A 19,186-nucleotide genomic window follows, 5' to 3' on the forward strand; every position below is an offset into this window, starting at 1 on the left:
ATAACAACTTTTTTGTGCCACACCAAATTTTTTGTTGCTAAGAAATACATGGGGAAACAAAAAGAAACAACTCCTAGCAGTGCTCAATTTACAACATGAGCACAACTATAATATGATCATGGGACATGCAGAAAGTATAAAACAACACAGCCGCATGAATCATTCCCAAAATATAATGTTGTTTTTGAATCTTCCCACCACACTTTCCATCCTCTCCTGCCCCACCCTTTGAGAACCACTGCCTACGTATATGTGGACAGGACTGCAGCTTAAATCTCTCTTCAGGTATGCTTAAATAGAAAAATACCTAACAAATTGTTTTTACTTGCTCTTCAGTTTTCTCAAAGCTTAGCTGATCAACATATACTTGGATAAGTTTCCCTTCCTACAAAGTATTATGTTACAGAACTATCCAAAAGCAAATAATTAGAACGCAAATCAGCATTCCAAAGCTGAAAAGCTTATTTTATCACTTGTTTTAGTATTAGTACACTGACAACGTACGGTAGGGAAACCTCCCTCAAAAGCCATGACAATTCCAAACATAGTATAGCGACAAGAAGAAAGTACACATACCAAAGACAGTTTCACTCTATAAAACTTATCCTAACATAGTCTGATTAACCTTGTTTACACAACTAAACCATACGCCCTATGGCTTGCCCACAATATGTGTAAAATGTATATTTATATGCAATCTTGCATCCAATTACAATTGAAGCCAGTAAGTTTCTTGTGTAACTGGACATAGGATTGCGGCCATGTTAGATGAAGTAGCAAGAAGTTAGCAAGCATAGATAATGGTGCTAGATTCACAGCTGAGGTATGTGTGAGAAGAGAAGATAAACTTACTTTAACATACATATAGTCCAAATCATCAACACTTTTCCAGTATCTCTGGTGGTGCAAACTCCTGGTAATCTGAGCAGCAAGCATTTTCGCCTTCACAAGCAATATGTCCTCCACGCAGAAAGACGTATTTCTGAGAGTGGGCAAACTGATCAGCCACACAGTTCAGACTGACTAGCAGGCGTCTCCCAGCTCGTCTGCAAGACTGATATTACCCACTTTCAAAGCAACAGAAAAACCAACCATAACGCCCCTGTAAAGGGCAACGTTTGACAGCCATGTCAGATCACTGAATTCCTTCATTGTCAGAGCAATTTGACTTCCTTTGCAGCACAAAGAGCGAGAGTGTTTTCTTTCCGTGCCACTTGGGAGAATGATAAAACCCAACTGTCTTGTGATAGTCATCAAATGGTGATATTCATAAACATTCCTTCAAACATTACTTTTACAACAATTAAAAAAAAGGTCCTCTATCCATTTACATTAAGCAGAGAGCTTTAAGTGCTCTTACATCTTATCAAATGATGGGCTCCCAATTACTTCCTCCATTAAAATTATAATTTAACAGACAGGGAAGCTCACAGGGATGTTCATATTCCATAATCTGCACCATGAAGTAAAATCTGATGCTTAAAAAAAAGCGAAGGCTTCATGATCGCCCTCCCCCGTTTCTCTTACTCTTTATTTCCAGCCCCTGTCAACCTCTCCCACACTCAGGCCTGCCTCTCTAACCTCCTGCTGACATCCATTATATGCAAACAACAACAACAACCCCAAATTCTGCAAAAGGACTACTAAGTCACTATTGCAATCAACAAGACTATCATTCCGGAAATCTATATTCACGCCTATAAAACGGTCAAAATGGTTAAAAGATTACTAGCTGTGCCAGGGCATAGATGAGGATGCTTCACAGAATGCACATCCCATAGAATGCACATCCCACTGTAAAATAACACAGCGCAAAAGGGCAGCACCGAAACTGCAATGTGCATTCTGATGCACATTTGCATATCAGATTCATATCCAAAATTGTTGATACGGTAAACGATACACATGTATCCTCAGGTAGATAGGGGCATTAGCATGGAACAGCTCCCATACCCTGACAAAACCAGCTTATGCATAGTGTTGTTGTTGTTGTTTAGTCGTTTAGTGGTGTCCGACTCTTCGTGACCCCATGGACCAGAGCACACCAGGCACTTCTGTCTTCCACTGCCTCCCGCAGTTTAGTCAAATTCATGCTGGCAGCTTTGAGAACACTGTCCAACCATCTCGTCCTCTATCGTACCCTTCTCCTTGTGCCCTTCATCTTTCCCAACATCAGGGTCTTTATGCATAGTAGCAAAGGTAAATATAGGAGCACCCCAAGCTACATACCCTTTCCTTCAGAGGGAGTACAGCCTCATCCAGAATTTCCCAAAGTTCCAAACCTCAGAAGTGCTTGCCCCGAGTTTCCATCTTACCAGGATTCAGGATCGGGGGGCATTTTTTGGCTCTCATCCAGCCCACCACTGCATCCAGACACCAGTTCAAATAACCACAGCTTCTCCTGATTCAGATTTAACAGAGAAGCAAATCTGGGCAATAGCTGCATACTGATAGTGCAGTGCCCCCAGTCTCCTCATGGGTGCTCCCAATTGCTTCAGCTAGATATCAAACAACATTGGGGTCAAAATAGTACCCTGTGAAACCCCACAGCAAAACTGCCAGGGGCAGATACATAATTCCACAAAGCTATTATCTGAACACAGCACCGTAAATAGGAAGTGGAACTGCAATAAATATAGTGCCACCAATTCCCAATTCTTGGAGGTTGCCCAGAAGGAAGCCATGGTCCATGGAATTGAAAACCACTGAAAGATCAAGCAAGAGCAACAAGGTACCGGTAATACTCCACCCAACCCTCTCCTGAAGCAAAGCATCTATCAGGGTGATCAAGGTTGATGATGTCCCCAAACCAGGTCTGAACCAAGACTAAGACTAAAAAGAGCTTCCTCCAACATCATCAAACATTAAAAACTTCCCTATACAGACATACCTTGGAAGTCGAGCGGAATCCGTTCCAGAAGTCCATTTGACTTCCAAAACGTTTGACTTCCAAGGTGCAGCTTCCGATTGGCTGCAGGAGCGTTCCGCAGCCAATCGGAAGCCGCACCAGACATTCGACTTCCGAAATTCATTCGAAAACCAGAACAATCACTTCCTGGTTTTGATCGTTCAAGAGCCGAAACATTCCAGTTCATAGGCGTTTGACTTCCGAGGTTCCACTGTACAGGGCTGCCTTCAGATGTCTTCTAAATATTGTTACTGATCTCCTTGACATCTGATGGAGTCATGGTTTAGCATTCCAAAGATGAACCACAGTGAACTTTGGGCTCACCTCCTCCTCCTTGCTGTGAGAAGATAAGGAAAGTTCACTTCTCTTTTAGATTAACCTCATTTTAGCATGCTTTCTTGTGGTTAGTCTTAACTTTAGTTAATGAAAACAAGTCAGCTTTGTGAACTACTTTTTGAAGTTGGCTTCTTTCTACTACCAATGGAGAATACTATGCCCAGGTTAGGACAATAAGTTGAAAGTGGAAGCAAAAGTTTCTGAACATCTCGCAGCTGCACTGGAAGAGAGGGAGAAGTGTGCAAGCTCTACCTAGTAATACAAAATCATGTTTTAGCATTGAATACTAATGAAATAATTCCCTCTTACATGGGAGGGAAGGAGGTAACCTCGTTTAAGATGATGCCTGCTTACAAACACTTGCATCTATCATCTAAAAACAAAAGTACCATGCTTTTTCTTTAGAACTAATGGTTTTTCTCATATGTTAAATTACTAAAATCCACATGTATACTGAACGAAGATTTCTTTAGTCGTGTGACAGCTCCAGAGTTACATATTCATTTAATGGCAATACAGTGGTACTTTGGGTTATGAACTTAATTCGTTACGGAGGTCCGTTCTAAACCCGAAACCGTTCTTCACCTGAGGCACGCTTTCACTAATGGGGCCTCCTGCTGCTGCCACGCCGCCAGCGCACGATTTCCGTTCTCATCCTGGGGCAAAGTTCTCTACCCGAGGTACTACTTCCGGGTTAGCGGTGTTTGTAATCCGAAGTGTTTGTAAACCGAAGCATTTGTAACCCGAGGTACCACTGTACTGTTCCCCTGCTTAAAGCTCAAGACCTTTAGACAACATATTTCCCAGACACCTGCCTTTCGTGGATCTTGTTTCTCCAGTTCTAACATACGGTACCTAGAGAAACACAGGCAAGACTACACAATACTTACGAAAGGTGCTAAGAAAAGCCACCTCAAGATACAGAAACAAGATTGATCTGTTTAAGTGATTGTATTCTATAACCTTCCTAAATTAGGGGGTTGCTTGACTGTATGCTATAATATTCCCACTTCCTTCACATTTATAGCACACTTTTTACCATTTTAATAAATAGTCCCATGATAAATGATTCAGGAGAACACAGGTAGCCAAGGGTGTACCTGGCTTGTACCTGCTTTTTATCACATAACAGCTAAGCACAAGTTACAGCTACTAACTCTTCTAGATGTGCATCAGTACACATTGTGGAGGGAATGCTGCATACGGAAGAAACTCAAAAATCTGCATTGTAAAGGTATGGTATGTGCGAATCCACTCTTACTTGGCATCACAGCAGTAGAACTCTGGAATTTTCTATTTCCAATCCTCTTTAAGCTATTCTGCTGAACCATCTCACAAAGTGCTGATTCATGTACTGTGTCACATCACAAAGGAGCAGAATACTGGGAGTGGTTAGTGGTTCTCAGATTTGAGCCTATTCAGCATTTATCTACTAACGATCTGCCACACCCCAGAGTAAATTGGCTTTGCTTTAAGTGGCAAAGGAATTTAAGAGCAAAGCACAAGTGCCACTGTTAGGAAATTGCTAAGGAAGCCTTTCAGGATGAAGCCAGACACATGCTATAAGACTTAACATGATTTTCTAATGTGGGTATCGAAGTCCAAAAGCATGTCACATATGAACACCCACATGCTTTCCATCCTAAATTGTGGATAGACGTGGCCAAAAATTGCCTGACTGATAACTGTGTCAAGGGTAAGGAACACACAGGCTAAGTTGGTTAGAGCATGGTGCTGATAACGCCAAGGTTGCAGGTTTGATCCCCATATGGGACAGCTGTGTATAGAATCATAGAATCATAGAGTTGGAAGAGACCACAAGGGCCATCGAGTCCAACCCCCTGCCAAGCAGGAAACACCATCAGAGCACTCCTGACATATGGTTGTCAAGCCTCTGCTTAAAGACCTCCAAAGTAGGAGACTCCACCACACTCCTTGGCAGCAAATTCCACTGTCAAACAGCTCTTACTGTCAGGAAGTTCTTCCTAATGTTTAGGTGGAATCTTCTTTCTTGTAGTTTGGATCCATTGCTCCGTGTCCGCTTCTCTGGAGCAGCAGAAAACAACCTTTCTCCCTCCTCTATGTGACATCCTTTTATATATTTGAACATGGCTATCATATCACCCCTTAACCTCCTCTTCTCCAGGCTAAACATGCCCAGCTCCTTTAGCCGTTCCTCATAAGGCATCGTTTCCAGGCCTTTGACCATTTTGGTTGCCCTCCTCTGGACACGTTCCAGTTTGTCAGTGTCCTTCTTGAACTGTGGTGCCCAGAACTGGACACAGTACTCCAGGTGAGGTCTGACCAGAGCAGTATTCCTGCATTGCAAGGAGTTGGACTATTTGATCCTCAGAGTCCCTTCCAACTCTACAATTCTATGATTCTATATCAGGGGTCAGCAGACTTTCTCAGCAGGGGGGCAGTCCACTGTCCCTCAGACCTTGTGGGGGGCCGGACTATATTTTGAAAAAAATAATGAATGAATTCCTATGCCCCACAAATAACCCAGAGATGTGTTTCAAATAAAAGGACACATTCTACTCATGTAAAAACACGCTGATTCCCGGGCAGTCCACGGGCTGGATTAAGAAGGCAATTGGGCTGGATCTGGCCCCCAGGACTTAGTTTGCCTATCCATGTTCTATATTGTATTTCACCGAACACCTAACCATACTGGACAGAGCCATGATTGACTTTACAACCTTCTTTACTCATTGTTACTTTGCTTGCATTTGAAACACCATAACCCCAAGATGTACACAAGAAGTAACTGCTGTCACTCTGCCATATTTAAATTGGCTCTGCTGGATGTCTGCTCTTATTAGTGTCATTTAAGCAAGCCGCTTTAAATGTGCATGGGCCAATACAAAAGTGAGGATGTTTGTTCTGAAGGGTGTTTGGGAGGTTCCGTTGCATTTTTCTTGCTCTGTGAAAAACAACCCAACTAATTAACTCCGGCTGAAAAAATAATTGTTCATGGAGCAAAAATTACAAGTTTAATTTTTAACTATACAAGTCTACATGCATTTCAAAATACATCCCCTATGACCGATTTGTGGAGCAAGAACACACTTCCAGGAACAGAACTCAGTCTCCCAGAGTAGGCAGCCCTGCCCAGGCTGATTTCATTTCCTCCGAAGAAACTCAGTGTTCAGATGAAGCACTCTAAACCACTATTTAGCAGTTGATCTGCTCAAATTTTTCACAGCTTCAGACTTGTCAATCTACAAAGCTGATGGGAAACTCTTTCGCTTAGTTCACATTTTCCGTTAGCTTAGGTACTGTTTACACAGTGTCTGGGTTTAATTGGGAAGACTCAAACCTGTTTCTGTCTTGCTGTGCTATTGCAATTTTATGGCAAGTTTTTCCAAGAAAACTGTTTCTCTCTAGGCTACCAGTTCCTGCTGTCATATAAGTGAGCTTGAAAACTGATGATGAAGTATTTCTAGCCACCAGGAAGGAAAAGATAGACAGAAGAATTGGGTAGCAGTGACTAGCATCTTTTTGCAGGGGCTGGGAATCAAATTTCCAAAAAGCACTATGTATAGTAATTTTGAAGAATTGTTTCATTTTTCAGTAACTGAATTAACAGAGATGGTGGACTAGTGCTACTTTATTTCAGTAAATTGGAAGTAGCTTTATTTATTTCCAATCCTAGCATAACATAGATTTCTATACCATCCTTTACTGAAAATTATCAGTGTGTTTACACACACACACACACATTTATATTATATTATATTATATTATATTATATTATATTATATTATATTAATAATTTCCATAATATATTTAATTATATAAAAAGCAAAATTAAATATACCATTAAAGGACTGAACTCATCAGCCACTAAAAGCCTGCTTTAAAAAGTGTCATTTATTAATTGGTGTCTGAAAAAAATACAAAGTTGGGATGAGATACAATTCAGTGGGGCGGTAACTCCACTATTTTGCAATTATATATTTGTAGGAATTGCCAGACAGCTCAACACATAAAATCCTAGAAATGAATACATTTTAAGAATTGAAAGGATATATAAAATAAAATGCAGAAACACAGTAAAGCATCTTCCCTTTATTACTTTTATTTTATTTTATGATATTTTATTTATTATTTAATATTATTGGAAGGACGATACAGCACAGAAGTGGGCAGCATCTTATTAAAAGAAAAACAGAAATCGTCTTTTAAAAGTAGGGAGAAGTTAGAAAAGCACAACTTGAGATGTGCTTACCCGAGAAAATGTAAGCAAAGGTTCCTGCCACTTGTTTTAGAAAATGATGAGTTTTAAACAGCTTGCTCCTGACTGTACTTGCATCTATCACCACTGAAGTCAATGCATGATGTCATTAATGTGAACACTTATCTCAGTGAGAAGCCCATTATATTTATTTGGAGTTTTAACTGAGTCTCCTGCTGACTACAAACAAGGCCTAGGTACTTTTCTGCAGAAAAAACACAAATGTGACTTGTAGACACACTCAGACATTGATTCATCTGCATTTAGATCATTTTGCTTTTTCTTCTGGGTAATTCCTAGGAAATAGAATATGGTCTAAGAGTGGAGGAACTTCTTTGACATGTGAATATATTTCTATACACCATAATCACTTCACACAAACATCGGTTTGCTTGGTCTGTAGAAAGTGCCAACTCCAGCTAGCTCATAGATCCTGGTGTGATTCATGTCTGACAACACTTTACGCATAAATGCCCACTATAGTAAAAAAAAGATCCGGATGCTATAATGCCTTGTTTTCTTTTGTACCAATTACCAAATTGTGTAAATTACAATCTCCACATTAGCATTTCTCGTATGATTTAAACACAAATGAAGCCTTACATGCTCATAGTATCAAAAAAGAAAACACTAGCGGGCAGTTCATATTTTTATGACTCCTTCAACCCAGGAAAATCAGGTGCTCAGACAAATCCAACACACAAAGTCCTTTAATGTTGCTTTTAATTACAAAAAGTCTCAACTGCACTTACATGAAAGTAACGGTGCTGGAGGAGACTCTTGAGAGTCCTATGGACTGCAAGAAGATCAAACTTATCCATTCTTAAGGAAATCAGCCCTGAGTGCTCACTGGAAGGACAGATCATGAAGCTGAGGCTCCAATACTTTGGCCACCTCATGAGAAGAGAAGACTCCCTGGAAAAGACCCTGATGTTGGGAAAGATGGAGGGCACAAGGAGAAGGGGACAACAGAGGACGAGATGGTTGGATAGTGTTCTCCAAGCTACCAGCATGAGTTTGACCAAACTGCGGGAGGCAGTGGAAGACAGGAGTGCCTGGCGTGCTCTGGTCCATGGGGTCACGAAGAGTCGGACACGACTAAACAACTAAACAACAACAACAACCCCACTGAACTCAATTGGACTTACTTCTGAATAGACATGTATAGGATTGCATAGTTAGTCTCTTCTCCACTCCCCCAAAAAGAATGGGCTTCATAAGATCATTATAGACCTTCAGCATGAAGTTTACCTCCCAGTCCCTACTTACACTGGACTATTATTCTTCTACTTCAAATGATTCCACATGCACCAGAGATAAGCTTTTCCAGAGAAGCCAAACACTAATTAAAATTGTGTCCAAAATGAGTTATAAAATAATAGCTAGTTCAATAACACACACAGTTAAAAGTACAGACTCTACCCCAAAGCTAAAAGGTAAACACAATATTAATATATACACTTATAAAAAGTTTGTGTTCTTGTACTGCAAGCTTTATGAACCCAAACTGAATTCCACCAAGCAGAATTAAAAGAACCTAGACTGAAAAACATTCAAATGATGTTCCACAGATTGAATAAGAGGTTATTTGTTTTGAATGGCAAGACCCAAATTCTATGCTACCTATATTGTTCACAGAAAAAAATTAATGGATTGCATTGTATGGCTGGCCTGATGACTACCTAGCTAGCTAGGTTGTCTTTGTTATTAGAGCAGAAGATGAAGTTGACTATACAAAGAGAACCAGTGAAGTTTTGCCAGGAGACACAGCTTAGAATTCAAGCTTATAAATGCAATAAATGAGATTAAAATAGATATTAATTTAAATGCATTAGCGATGAGAATTTGACATTCTCAATCTCTGGGCTTCACAGAACGCCATCAGCCCTAGAAACAAAAAATATCGGTAGCAAAACTAGGGATTAATTTGAGAAGCATATTCAAGAAGCATAGCCACAACACCCTGAGCTAGAGAACTCTGTGACAATACCACATCTATACATATTGAAAAGCTGATATTTCACATATCATGATATCTAATGTGATCACCGGAGACATATGATGCATCTACCAAGCCCTTTTCCTCTTATTCTGTATAGCATATTTCCCCCATCAATTTGTATGGAACAAGAGAAATAGCTGGGGAACTGTTATCTCCCTCCTCACAGGCATTTTTAAATAAATAACAAGAACCTCCAAACGACAGCACGAGGCACATGACTGAGGTTCGGCTACACATGTAGTCAATGTGTGTGTTCCATGTCTATAGCTATGGCCATAATTAAAGTTTAGCTTGGGAACCAAGCGTGAGGCTGCATGCTGCAATTAGAGTGTTCTTTGTATGAGTTATCCCAACACATCACACAGCCCAATTCATTAGCACTGAAGCTTCCCCAAGGGAGCTGCCGAGTCAGGCTGCTAAGAGACAAGGAGCTTGCATCGCCTGCCCTTCCCTCCCTTGGCATAACCTAGCTTTCATCCACCACCAGCTGCGCATCCATGGAAAACAAGGGAACCTAAAAACCACCACTGCCAAGGACTGCACTCTGCATTATTTCCTTCCAAACTGCAAGTGTTTTCATTACTGTGCAAAAACAAACACCGGCTGATTATAAGGAAATCAAGCATGACTCATGCTTAACTAACAGAAGATGTAAAAATGCAATGGTTTGAGAGCGGGCACGTAGCTGGGATTATTATGAGCAGAATTCCTCATCAGGCAAGCAGCAATACAACCGACAAAGCAAACGCTCCTCCACCACCCAAAGCTCCAGCCGCAATAAATGATGCTAGGCTTTCAGGTGCCACAAGATGACAGCATGTGATGAAAATGTTAAAGGGGGGGGGGTGGAGAGAAATAGCTGAGGAAGAGGACATAAAACAAGGTAACATGTGAGCGAGCTGCTCCAAATGAAGAGCAGCCCCTTTGTTTTCTTCACTTTCAGGTCACCAGGAAGGAGAGAGGAAGGAGACGCAGGCAAGGCAGATGCTCCTCAGCCACAGAGGCCCTGACAGGAAGGTGACAACCGGCCCATCCCAGCCCCGCCACCCCCTGGATGTACAGGGAGGTATAATAGCATCGCGGAGTCGGAAGGGGTCCCGGGGGTCATCTAGTCCAACCCCCTGCAATGCAGGAATCTCAACCAGCTCGCCCATGACAGGTGGAGCACCCAACCTCTCTGCTTGTGAGGGAGGCCGGCTCCTCGTTCCCTAACCCAACATCCTAAAATAAAATAAAATAAAATAAAGGTGGGGATGGCAGAAAGAGAGATGAGGGAGAGAAATGGCTCATAGGGACCAAATCCCGTCTCCTCCATCACTGCTGTGTGTGACTCATAGGCACCACCATCGCTCGTCGAGGGCCTGGCCCCATTCACTACACACACACACACCCCACACACACACACCCGTCCCCTTGGCAACGAGGCCCACACCCCTCCCGCGGCGTTGCCAAGCACCCTGCAACGGCCTCGGCCTCCCCTCGCCATTCATTCCCGCCTTTGCAAGGCTGAGGTGGAAAGCGTAGTAGGCCTCGTTGGCGCCCGTCTCTCTCTCCCCGCCGCGCCGCCCCGCTCCCCGCCGCTCACCTTTGTGTACAGCTCGGACGCTGCCATGGCTGCAGCGGCGCTGCAGGGGCTGCTCCGGGCGGGCGGCCGCGATGGCAGCGGCTCTTCGCCTCCGGGCTGGAGCGAGGGAAGCGGCGAGGGAGGGACGGAGGGAGGCCGGCCAGGCAGGCAGGCAGCCCGGGGCGGGGCGCAGGGCGGGGCGCGCGCCGAGAGAGGCGAGGCGTCTTGCCGCGGCGCCCCGCTCACGGCTGCCGTTTTTCCTCAGGAGGCGGCTGGGCTGGCCTCGCCATGTTGCTACCTGGGAAGGGCAGGGAGGATGGGGGTGATGCAGGCGCGCAGCCGGCTCCCTCCTCCTCCTCCTCCTCCCGCTCCGGCTGCAGGGGCTCTTCGTGCATTGTGGGTACCAGCCGGCGCCGGAGAAAGGGAAGGCGGCCGCCGGGCGGCTCTCTCGCGGGCGCGCGCTGCCTCCCACCGGCCGCGCGGGCGAAGTGTCGGCGGGCCGAGGCGAGGAAGGAGCGACCTCAGAGCCGGGCTGCTCGCTCCCTGGCCGAGTCCGGCCTCCCGCAGAAACCCAGAAGAACCTGCGGGTGGGGTGTTGTTTTTGTGCTTATTTAGAAAAGGCTTCGCAGATTTGCATCGCGAGCCTCGGTTTGCATCCTTTCTCGGATGCATCCTTTCCAAGAGCAGGGCTGGATTTAGGTTTGATGAGGCCCTGAGCTACTAAAAGTAATGGGGCCCTTTATATGCCCAGCTGTCCTTTGTCAATAACAAATTGGCGCTGTTTTTTGTGCTGTGTGGTCATTTATGGACCTAATAGGTATCTAAAGCTATTTACACATGCAGAATGTAAGCATCCTATATATAAAGGCAAAGGGACCCCTGACCATTAGGTCCAGTCGTGGCCGACTCTGGGGTTGCAGCGCTCATCTCGCTTTATTGGCCGAGGGAGCCGGCGTACAACTTCTGGGTCATGTGGCCAGCATGACTAAGCCGCTTCTGTTGAACCAGAGCAGTGCACGGAAACGCCATTTACCTTCCCGCCAGAGCGGTACCTATTTATCTACTTGCACTTTTGATGTGCCAGCTGCTAGGTTGGCAGGAGCAGGGACCGAGCAACGAGAGCTCACCCCGTTGCAGGGATTCGAACAGCCGACCTTCTGATCAGCAAGTCCTAGGCTCTGTGGTTTAACCCACAGCGCCACCCATGTCCCACACCCTATATATAGAAATGAGCAAACCTTTGATATTTTAGGGAGCAGGTGGGGCCCATTATTTACATCATAGGAACCTGCACAACACAAAACACTTGCTGTATGTAGGTTTTATTTGTTTTTTATCTTATATTTTGGAAATGTACATCCAGGTTTTTTTCCTTTAATTTTTTTTGGGGGCCCCCAGGAGTGTGGGGCCCTAAGCTATAGCTTGTTTAGCTTACACATGAATCCGGCACTGTCCATGAGGCTTAGCTGGGCCTTACTGCGCCCAGATAAATTAAGCAAGCAATGGATGGGCCATGCAGCGTCCTTGAACAGACCAAAAAGTACAGTCGAGTCATTGACTGCACTGTTTGCATTCTGTTGCCATTTGATCCCGTGGATGCTGGGAGCCGGCCAGAGTGGCCAGGGCAACCCAGTCAGATGAGTGGGATTCAAATTTATTATTAATTTTTATAGATATCTTTTTTCTGTACACCCATGCCTGTGTGTGCTTGATGGATATATTTGTGTTTTTATCTTGTATTTTTATGATGTGAACCACCTTGATCTACAGTTGAAGGGCATAATAAAGATTTAATAAATAAATATGCATATACACACACACCTGCCAAGTGAAGGTAGTGCTTCATGCAGCTGATGAAGGGAACTCCAGGAAAAAGGTGGGCTACAATAAATTGGTTAGGCCTCAAGGTGTCACAAGACTCCTTGCTTATCTTTCTGAAACAGAAACCTAGCTAGTCTTCTGAAAGTTATTCACAGGTCTGTGTGCATAGGGCTATAGATGCACAAACCACAGAGCCTAGGACTTGCCGATCAGAAGGTCGGTGTTTCAAATCGGGTGGGGTGAGCACCCATTGCTCAGTCCCTGCTCCTGCCAACCTAGCAGTTCGAAAGCACGTCAAAGTGCAAGTAGATAAATAGGTACCACTGCACCGGGAAGGTAAATGGCATTTCCGTGTGCTGCTCTGGTTCGCCAGAAGCAGCTTAGTCATGCTGGCCACATGACCCGGAAAAACTGTCTGTAGACAAACATCGGCTCCCTTGGCTAGTAAAGCGAGATGAGCGCTGCAACCCGAGTTGTCTGTGACTGGCCTTAACAGTCAGGGGTCCCTTTACCTTTACCTTTAAGCTTTACTGAAGAAAGTGGCATTTATGAGTATACATGGTTACATAGTATTACTCTGTTACAGTGGGATCCTAAGGATATTTTCTCAGGAATAAGTTCCAATAAAATTCATTTCCCAAGTACATTTAGGATTGCAGTCTTTTGAGTGGGGGGTGCTTTCATAAACCTGTTAGAGTCAGCTTTAAGCAGTTACATGAAATGTTAACTTCAACTGGATCTGGGCATGTTTCTACAAGATTTCAGCTTCACGGAGATAATATTTCATATATCTCAGGAAGTTGGCTGTAGTCCACTAAAGTGTATGCCATACTTAGTAGATTTGTTACAGGGCATTCTTAAGCATTTTACTCAAAAGTAAGTCCCATTGAGTATATAGAGATTTACTCCATACTAATAAGCTAACACTTGCCTTCTAATAACTATGCAATCCAAACCCCAAACCCACCAGGTTGGAGAGGATTAGGCTATGGAGCAAGCACCCCTTCCCTTGGCAATTGGGAACCCCCATTGGAAGAAATACCCTCACCCTAGCAGTGGAAAACATGCACAATGTAGAAATCCATTCACTTACTGGCAGACAGAAGTCTTGCCTCCCATTGATCTGCTTGGAGTAATGTCCAAAACAATGAGACATGAAGGGCATGCAGCATGCATGGGAGTGAAGGATACAAAGGATACATATTCAAATCCTGCTCAGACTGCTGCCATGTCATTACCGCCAGGCAGATCCAAGCTATCCAAAGGATATGGACATACCCCAAAGGAAATAATGGGCTGGGCCTGATTCAGGCCCCTGCCCCATCTGGCGGCCATGTGTATGCCAGCATGAGAACCCTCTCTGGATGTGGAGGGGGCCCCACAACCAAAAAGGCACAGCACTGGTAGGACATAAACCCCATATGCACCAGTCACAAAACTGTCTCTTGCAGTGATTCTGCTCTTTTCTGGAAGGCTGGTTTCACCTAAGTGACATCAAACAAATGGTGGCTATCAGTGACAGGACTTTTTCTAGTCCAGATAGCAAGATTGTGGAATACCTTCCTAGCGGAAATCCATTAGGCACCTCCTCTTCTAGCTTTCAGCTTTATGCTTAAAGAGCTTTTATATTTCAATGCAGTGCTTGCCGTTTAAAAAAAAGTGTTAGAATTTTTTGTTTGCAGAATTGTTCTTTATCTGCTTACTAATCCTTTTAATTTTTTGTTTTTTCATACCATTTCCTTATTTTATTGTTTTGTTAACTCTTGGAAGTCACTTTGTGTGTGTTTAACAGAAAAGCAAGGTAATAATAAGAAGCATTTATCCCCAAGTAACTGCACATATAATCACAACCGTTGCTGCTTCCTCTTGAGAACCCACTCTGATGACAATCTCCAAATAACTATCAGATCCTGTGTTTCATCAGTACGTTCCATTGCTGTCAATGTGGACTTACTGTAGAAGTATATTTTGAATTGATCACTGCGTAAGATTACACACTACAGTTGCAATGCATTTCAGGCATGCAGACTAATCCTTTGAATGCTTACACAAGAGCAAGACCCTGTGAGTTCAGTAGGCTTTCTTCTAGGTAAGTAGTCAAGAGCCAGTAGTAGCTTTACATCCCTTTCAGCTCAGCTTAACTTACTCCCAAGTAAACTTGCCTAGGGTTGGGTTGCAAAATGTCCCACTCAAGTCAGACATACTTCTTAGTAAACAGGCTTGATATATAGCCATGTGTTTAAGAGCTCAGGGATAGCACGAAATGTTGAGAGTGGGGTACAGTATAGTGAATATATAGTGGTTGCCTCAAAATGGAGAGGCATTCAAATTCAGCTGTTGTTGGAAATTAAAGGAGCATCCAGCTGCTGTAATTAAGAGGGGCTTTATGTCCAGGAATACAGCATGCTAGCATAGTCAAAATAAAAAAATTCCTTCCAGTAGCACCTTAAAGACCAACTAAGTTAGTTCTTGGTATGAGCTTTCGTGTGCATGCACACTTCTTCAGATACACTGAAACAGAAGTTGCCAGACCCTTCTATATAGTGAGAAGGTGGGGAGGAGTATTACTCAGAAGGGTGGTGGGAATGGGAGATTGGCAGATAGCTGAGATGAGCATGCTAGCAGTGAGAGTGGCCGTAAAGCATATACTTAGGGAATCATCAGTTCATTTAATTTAGAGAAATGGGGAATTGAGGAGCATCCAGTTGCTGTAAAAGACCAGACTTAAGACTCTTATGCTAGATATGTTTAAAATCCAGTCCTAACCACTTATTCATAAGTAAATTGGGCAGAAAGTGGCACTTAGAGGACCCTTTGCATCCTATTGGTTTCAGAGGGACTTGTTTCAAGTATGACCAGGGTTGTAGCCATGCAGCTTATTCCGAAGGAGAAGAAGAAGGATGTTCACCTCATAGGCCTTTGGACCGTATTGATGGAACCTTCTTTGAAATAAATGTTATCATGATTTGTTGATTTAGGTAGTAATACAACACTCAGGGTGGCACTGTGGTCTTAGGTAGACTCCAAATGCTAAAAGGGGGAGCAGATTACGGGTATATAGGCTAATCATTCAGTTCTTCTAAGTGGAGTTCAACTGCATTTGTAGGAAGCAGGCACAAGATCTGGAGAGATACAGATAGAGCAGAAAGGCGGCGTGGTCTCAGGTTTCCATAGTGAGGAAGTTATAGGATTAAGGCACATCCAGCTATTTTCGGAAGCAGAGAGGTAGCAGGTATCAAGCCACTACAAGGAAAATGACATGTTCTTAGGAATGTTTATTTAGCAGTTGGGCATCATTTGTTTCATTTCTTCCATCAAATTAAAAGTACAATATATTCAGTTCCTAGATGGTCTCTTTTCTAGCCTCAGAGCTTCTTAGCTTCATCAAATTTGGAAGACAGCTGTTTATAGTTTGTTTTGTAATAACTAGCTGGTTAGAGAGAATGTGTGTGCACATAGACAACAATCTCACCACCACCTTTTCTATACAAGCTTATAGATCTATAGAAGTCTGTTCCTTTTAGACAAAATATGAATTTATATATTTGGTATTCATATACCTCCCCCTCCGCAACCCTGGAAAAGAATTCTGCATACACCCATGTTTATATTTTAACTCTGAGAGTAGGAGTTTCTGCATCGAGTTCCAAAATAACTTGAGCAGTCATGGGTAGTATACATATTGAGGCCTCAGCCAGCAAAATGTATTGGAGCTGACCTGACCTTGCTCACAAGTTCTCTGACTTGCGTAGGAAGTAAAGAATCAGAAGAAGCTGCATGAAGATCTCTGCATCTTCCTCTTAGCTCTGCTCCTCACTAGAAATGTGACACAGTAAGCCAAATCCCGTTTTTTATTTTATGATGCACACAAAGTTCAGGGAGCAAGTCCTATATACCAAGAACAGCCAGCATTTTATTTCTGCATAGTACAGTGGTACCTCGGGTTAAGTGCTTAATTCGTTCTGGAGGTCCGTTCTTAACCCAAAACTGTTCTTAACCTGAAGCACCACTTAGCTGATGGGGCCTCCTGCTGCTGCCGCGCCGCCGGAGCACGATTTCTGTTCTTATCCTGAAGCAAAGTTCTTATCCCGAGGTACCATTTCTGGGTTAGTGGAGTCTGTAACATGCAGCATATGTAACCTGAAGCGTATGTAACCCAAGGTACCACTATACAAAAACTGCAGCATCCACATCGTGGTCACTGTATGGTGGATGTTTTTAGCTGCCTCAGCTCTAGGCTTCCTCCTCATTATAGGGATTTGTTTATTTTTATTCATGTGGCTTTGTGCATACAGTATAGAACACCCCCATGTGTAGTATGAAGTGGTACAACCCAGGAAGAGGTTTAATATGTTTGTTCCAGCAACTCTCGTCTACTTTCGCAGAGCTCTAAGCATTTTGTATCGTCACATACATGTTCTGTGTGATGCAGGAGTGCTGATATCCAGTGAAAATAAAAAAATTCCTTCCAGTAGCACCTTAAAGACCAACTAAGTTAGTTCTTGGTATGAGCTTTCGTGTGCATGCACACTTCTTCAGATACCTGTGTAACACTTTTTCGGTGGTAGTTGGTGGTCAGTGTTCTGTTGGGAGGGTGGTTGTTGTTCTCCAGTGGGTTGAGAGGTGTTGTGTTGTGAAGTTGTTGTTTGTTCTGATTTGTCTTGTTGTTGTGTGTGTTGAAAATACTCCTTCAGGCGTATGCATGCACACGAAAGCTCATACCAAGAACTAACTTAGTTGGTCTTTAAGGTGCTACTGGAAGGAACTTTTTTATTTTGACTATGGCAGACCAACACGGCTACCTATCTGTAACTGATATCCAGTGACATCAAGATGGCTGGAAAGTAGACCAAGCTGCAACAGGGCTCAGTCTGAGTGGGAACTTCCTGGGGGGGGGGGAACTGCTCTGGAAGTAGTTACCACTGTGCAAGAGATGCATCCGATAGAGAAGAGCTCCACCTAACAGCATCAAGGCAACTTATTGTACCTGCAGTTTGTTCCTTGCATTCAAAGGAACTGGGAGTTCAGGAACTGTGAGACACACTCCAACATACCTTCAAGGCGGAGTGCAGAAAGAATAAGGATGCATTTTCTTGGCTGCCTTCTCTTAATAACAGAATGACAAGAGTGTTTAAATATTAACTTGCAAAGATTTAAGGATTTGCTTTCATGCTGGAACCAATCCCAACCATGTCTGATCTACCAAAGGAGGATGCTGAAGAATGTGTGCCATTTACAAAGAGGGATTTAAAATCAAGCCTCCCCCCCCCTTTTTTTGCTTAAGGTGCACCACACTTTACACCATGAAATGTGTTGCCCCCTTTAAAAGGAGAGAGAAAAATAAGTTGTAGCCAGGATGACCAAAAACAACACGCCTAGCATGAGTTGTGGTGGAAAGCAAGGTTAAGGGTACTTTCACACAGTTACTTTGCATCAAGGTGTTTGAGATATTAAAACTAGTCACTGATGAGTGTGTGTGGTTTAAGTTTTTACTTCTTGGGATTTTCTCCAGAAATGGCAAATCGGGGGGGGGGGGGGGAGAGATATAAAGACTGGCGTTTTGATACCAACATCATGTAGATGCTGCAAGGAGCATAAATTCCACAACAAACACCAACCTGGAAGTACTCTATGATGATGTAAATGCTATAAACCCCTCTCAACTTACCTTTTGTATTTGGAGTGCCTCAGGCCTTTTAGAGTTAACAATAATGCCTCCAAGTCTGATCAGCTCAACCTCCCCAATATAGAAACTTGTTCATATAGCTATATTTAAAGTGTAGATACAGTGCACATCTATTTATAGAATCAAGCCCAGAACTGTTATACACCATTTCCTATACCGTGTATAAAAAAAAACCAAGAGACTGCTTGCATCAAGTGGAGTTTCACCAGGTGCAATGCATATTATATTTTAGTCAACGTGTAATAAATGCTTGAGGGATGAAATCAATCTAGTCCTGCACTGAGTTTGTAAGTTTATCCAGGTACTTTGGGATATTGATACAAGACGGCTGCCATCACATGGCTATGCTCTGCCCTACGCAAAGCAGCCTTATTCTGTTGTATCTAGCTATTTTGGTCTTGCTCCCGCAACAAAATATATTGCATCGTGAGAGATCACTCAGTTGGCAGCGTGAGTGTGCAAGCCTGTGGTCTCAGCCTCTGCAACAACCTCTGCTGGGGAGGGTGTCATTGACCCAGTTTAGAACACAATAAGCCTGCTGGATCAGACCAAAGGCACATCAAGGCCAGCATTCTGTTCTCAGTGGCCAACCAGATGCCTGCGAGCAGGACCCCAAGTGCAACAGCACT

General features: G+C 43.4%; 1 protein-coding gene and 1 long non-coding RNA gene across 6 annotated transcripts in view; one reads left to right on the top strand and one right to left on the bottom strand.

Annotated features, from left to right (window-relative positions):
• Nucleotides 1-11,508, bottom strand: part of MYO5A (myosin VA) — a 124,404-nt gene extending 112,896 nt beyond the window's left edge. For 3 of the 5 annotated variants that reach the window (XM_083475521.1, XM_083475520.1, XM_083475517.1), the window contains exon 1: nucleotides 11,072-11,508. In XM_083475521.1, coding sequence (XP_083331647.1) covers nucleotides 11,072-11,098 — 27 coding nt within the window. In that variant the 5' untranslated portion in view covers nucleotides 11,099-11,508. Of the gene's footprint in view, nucleotides 1-852; nucleotides 1,239-11,071 lie in introns of those variants that run through there. The other 2 variants (XM_083475519.1, XM_083475518.1) reach the window with 1 other exon arrangement.
• Nucleotides 1-19,186, top strand: part of LOC310693666 — a 321,657-nt gene that overhangs the window by 214,841 nt on the left and 87,630 nt on the right. The window lies entirely within an intron of this gene.

This window comes from Podarcis liolepis (genome assembly GCF_965112155.1).
Source record: "Podarcis liolepis genome assembly, chromosome: 14".
Taxonomy (NCBI): domain Eukaryota; kingdom Metazoa; phylum Chordata; class Lepidosauria; order Squamata; family Lacertidae; genus Podarcis; species Podarcis liolepis.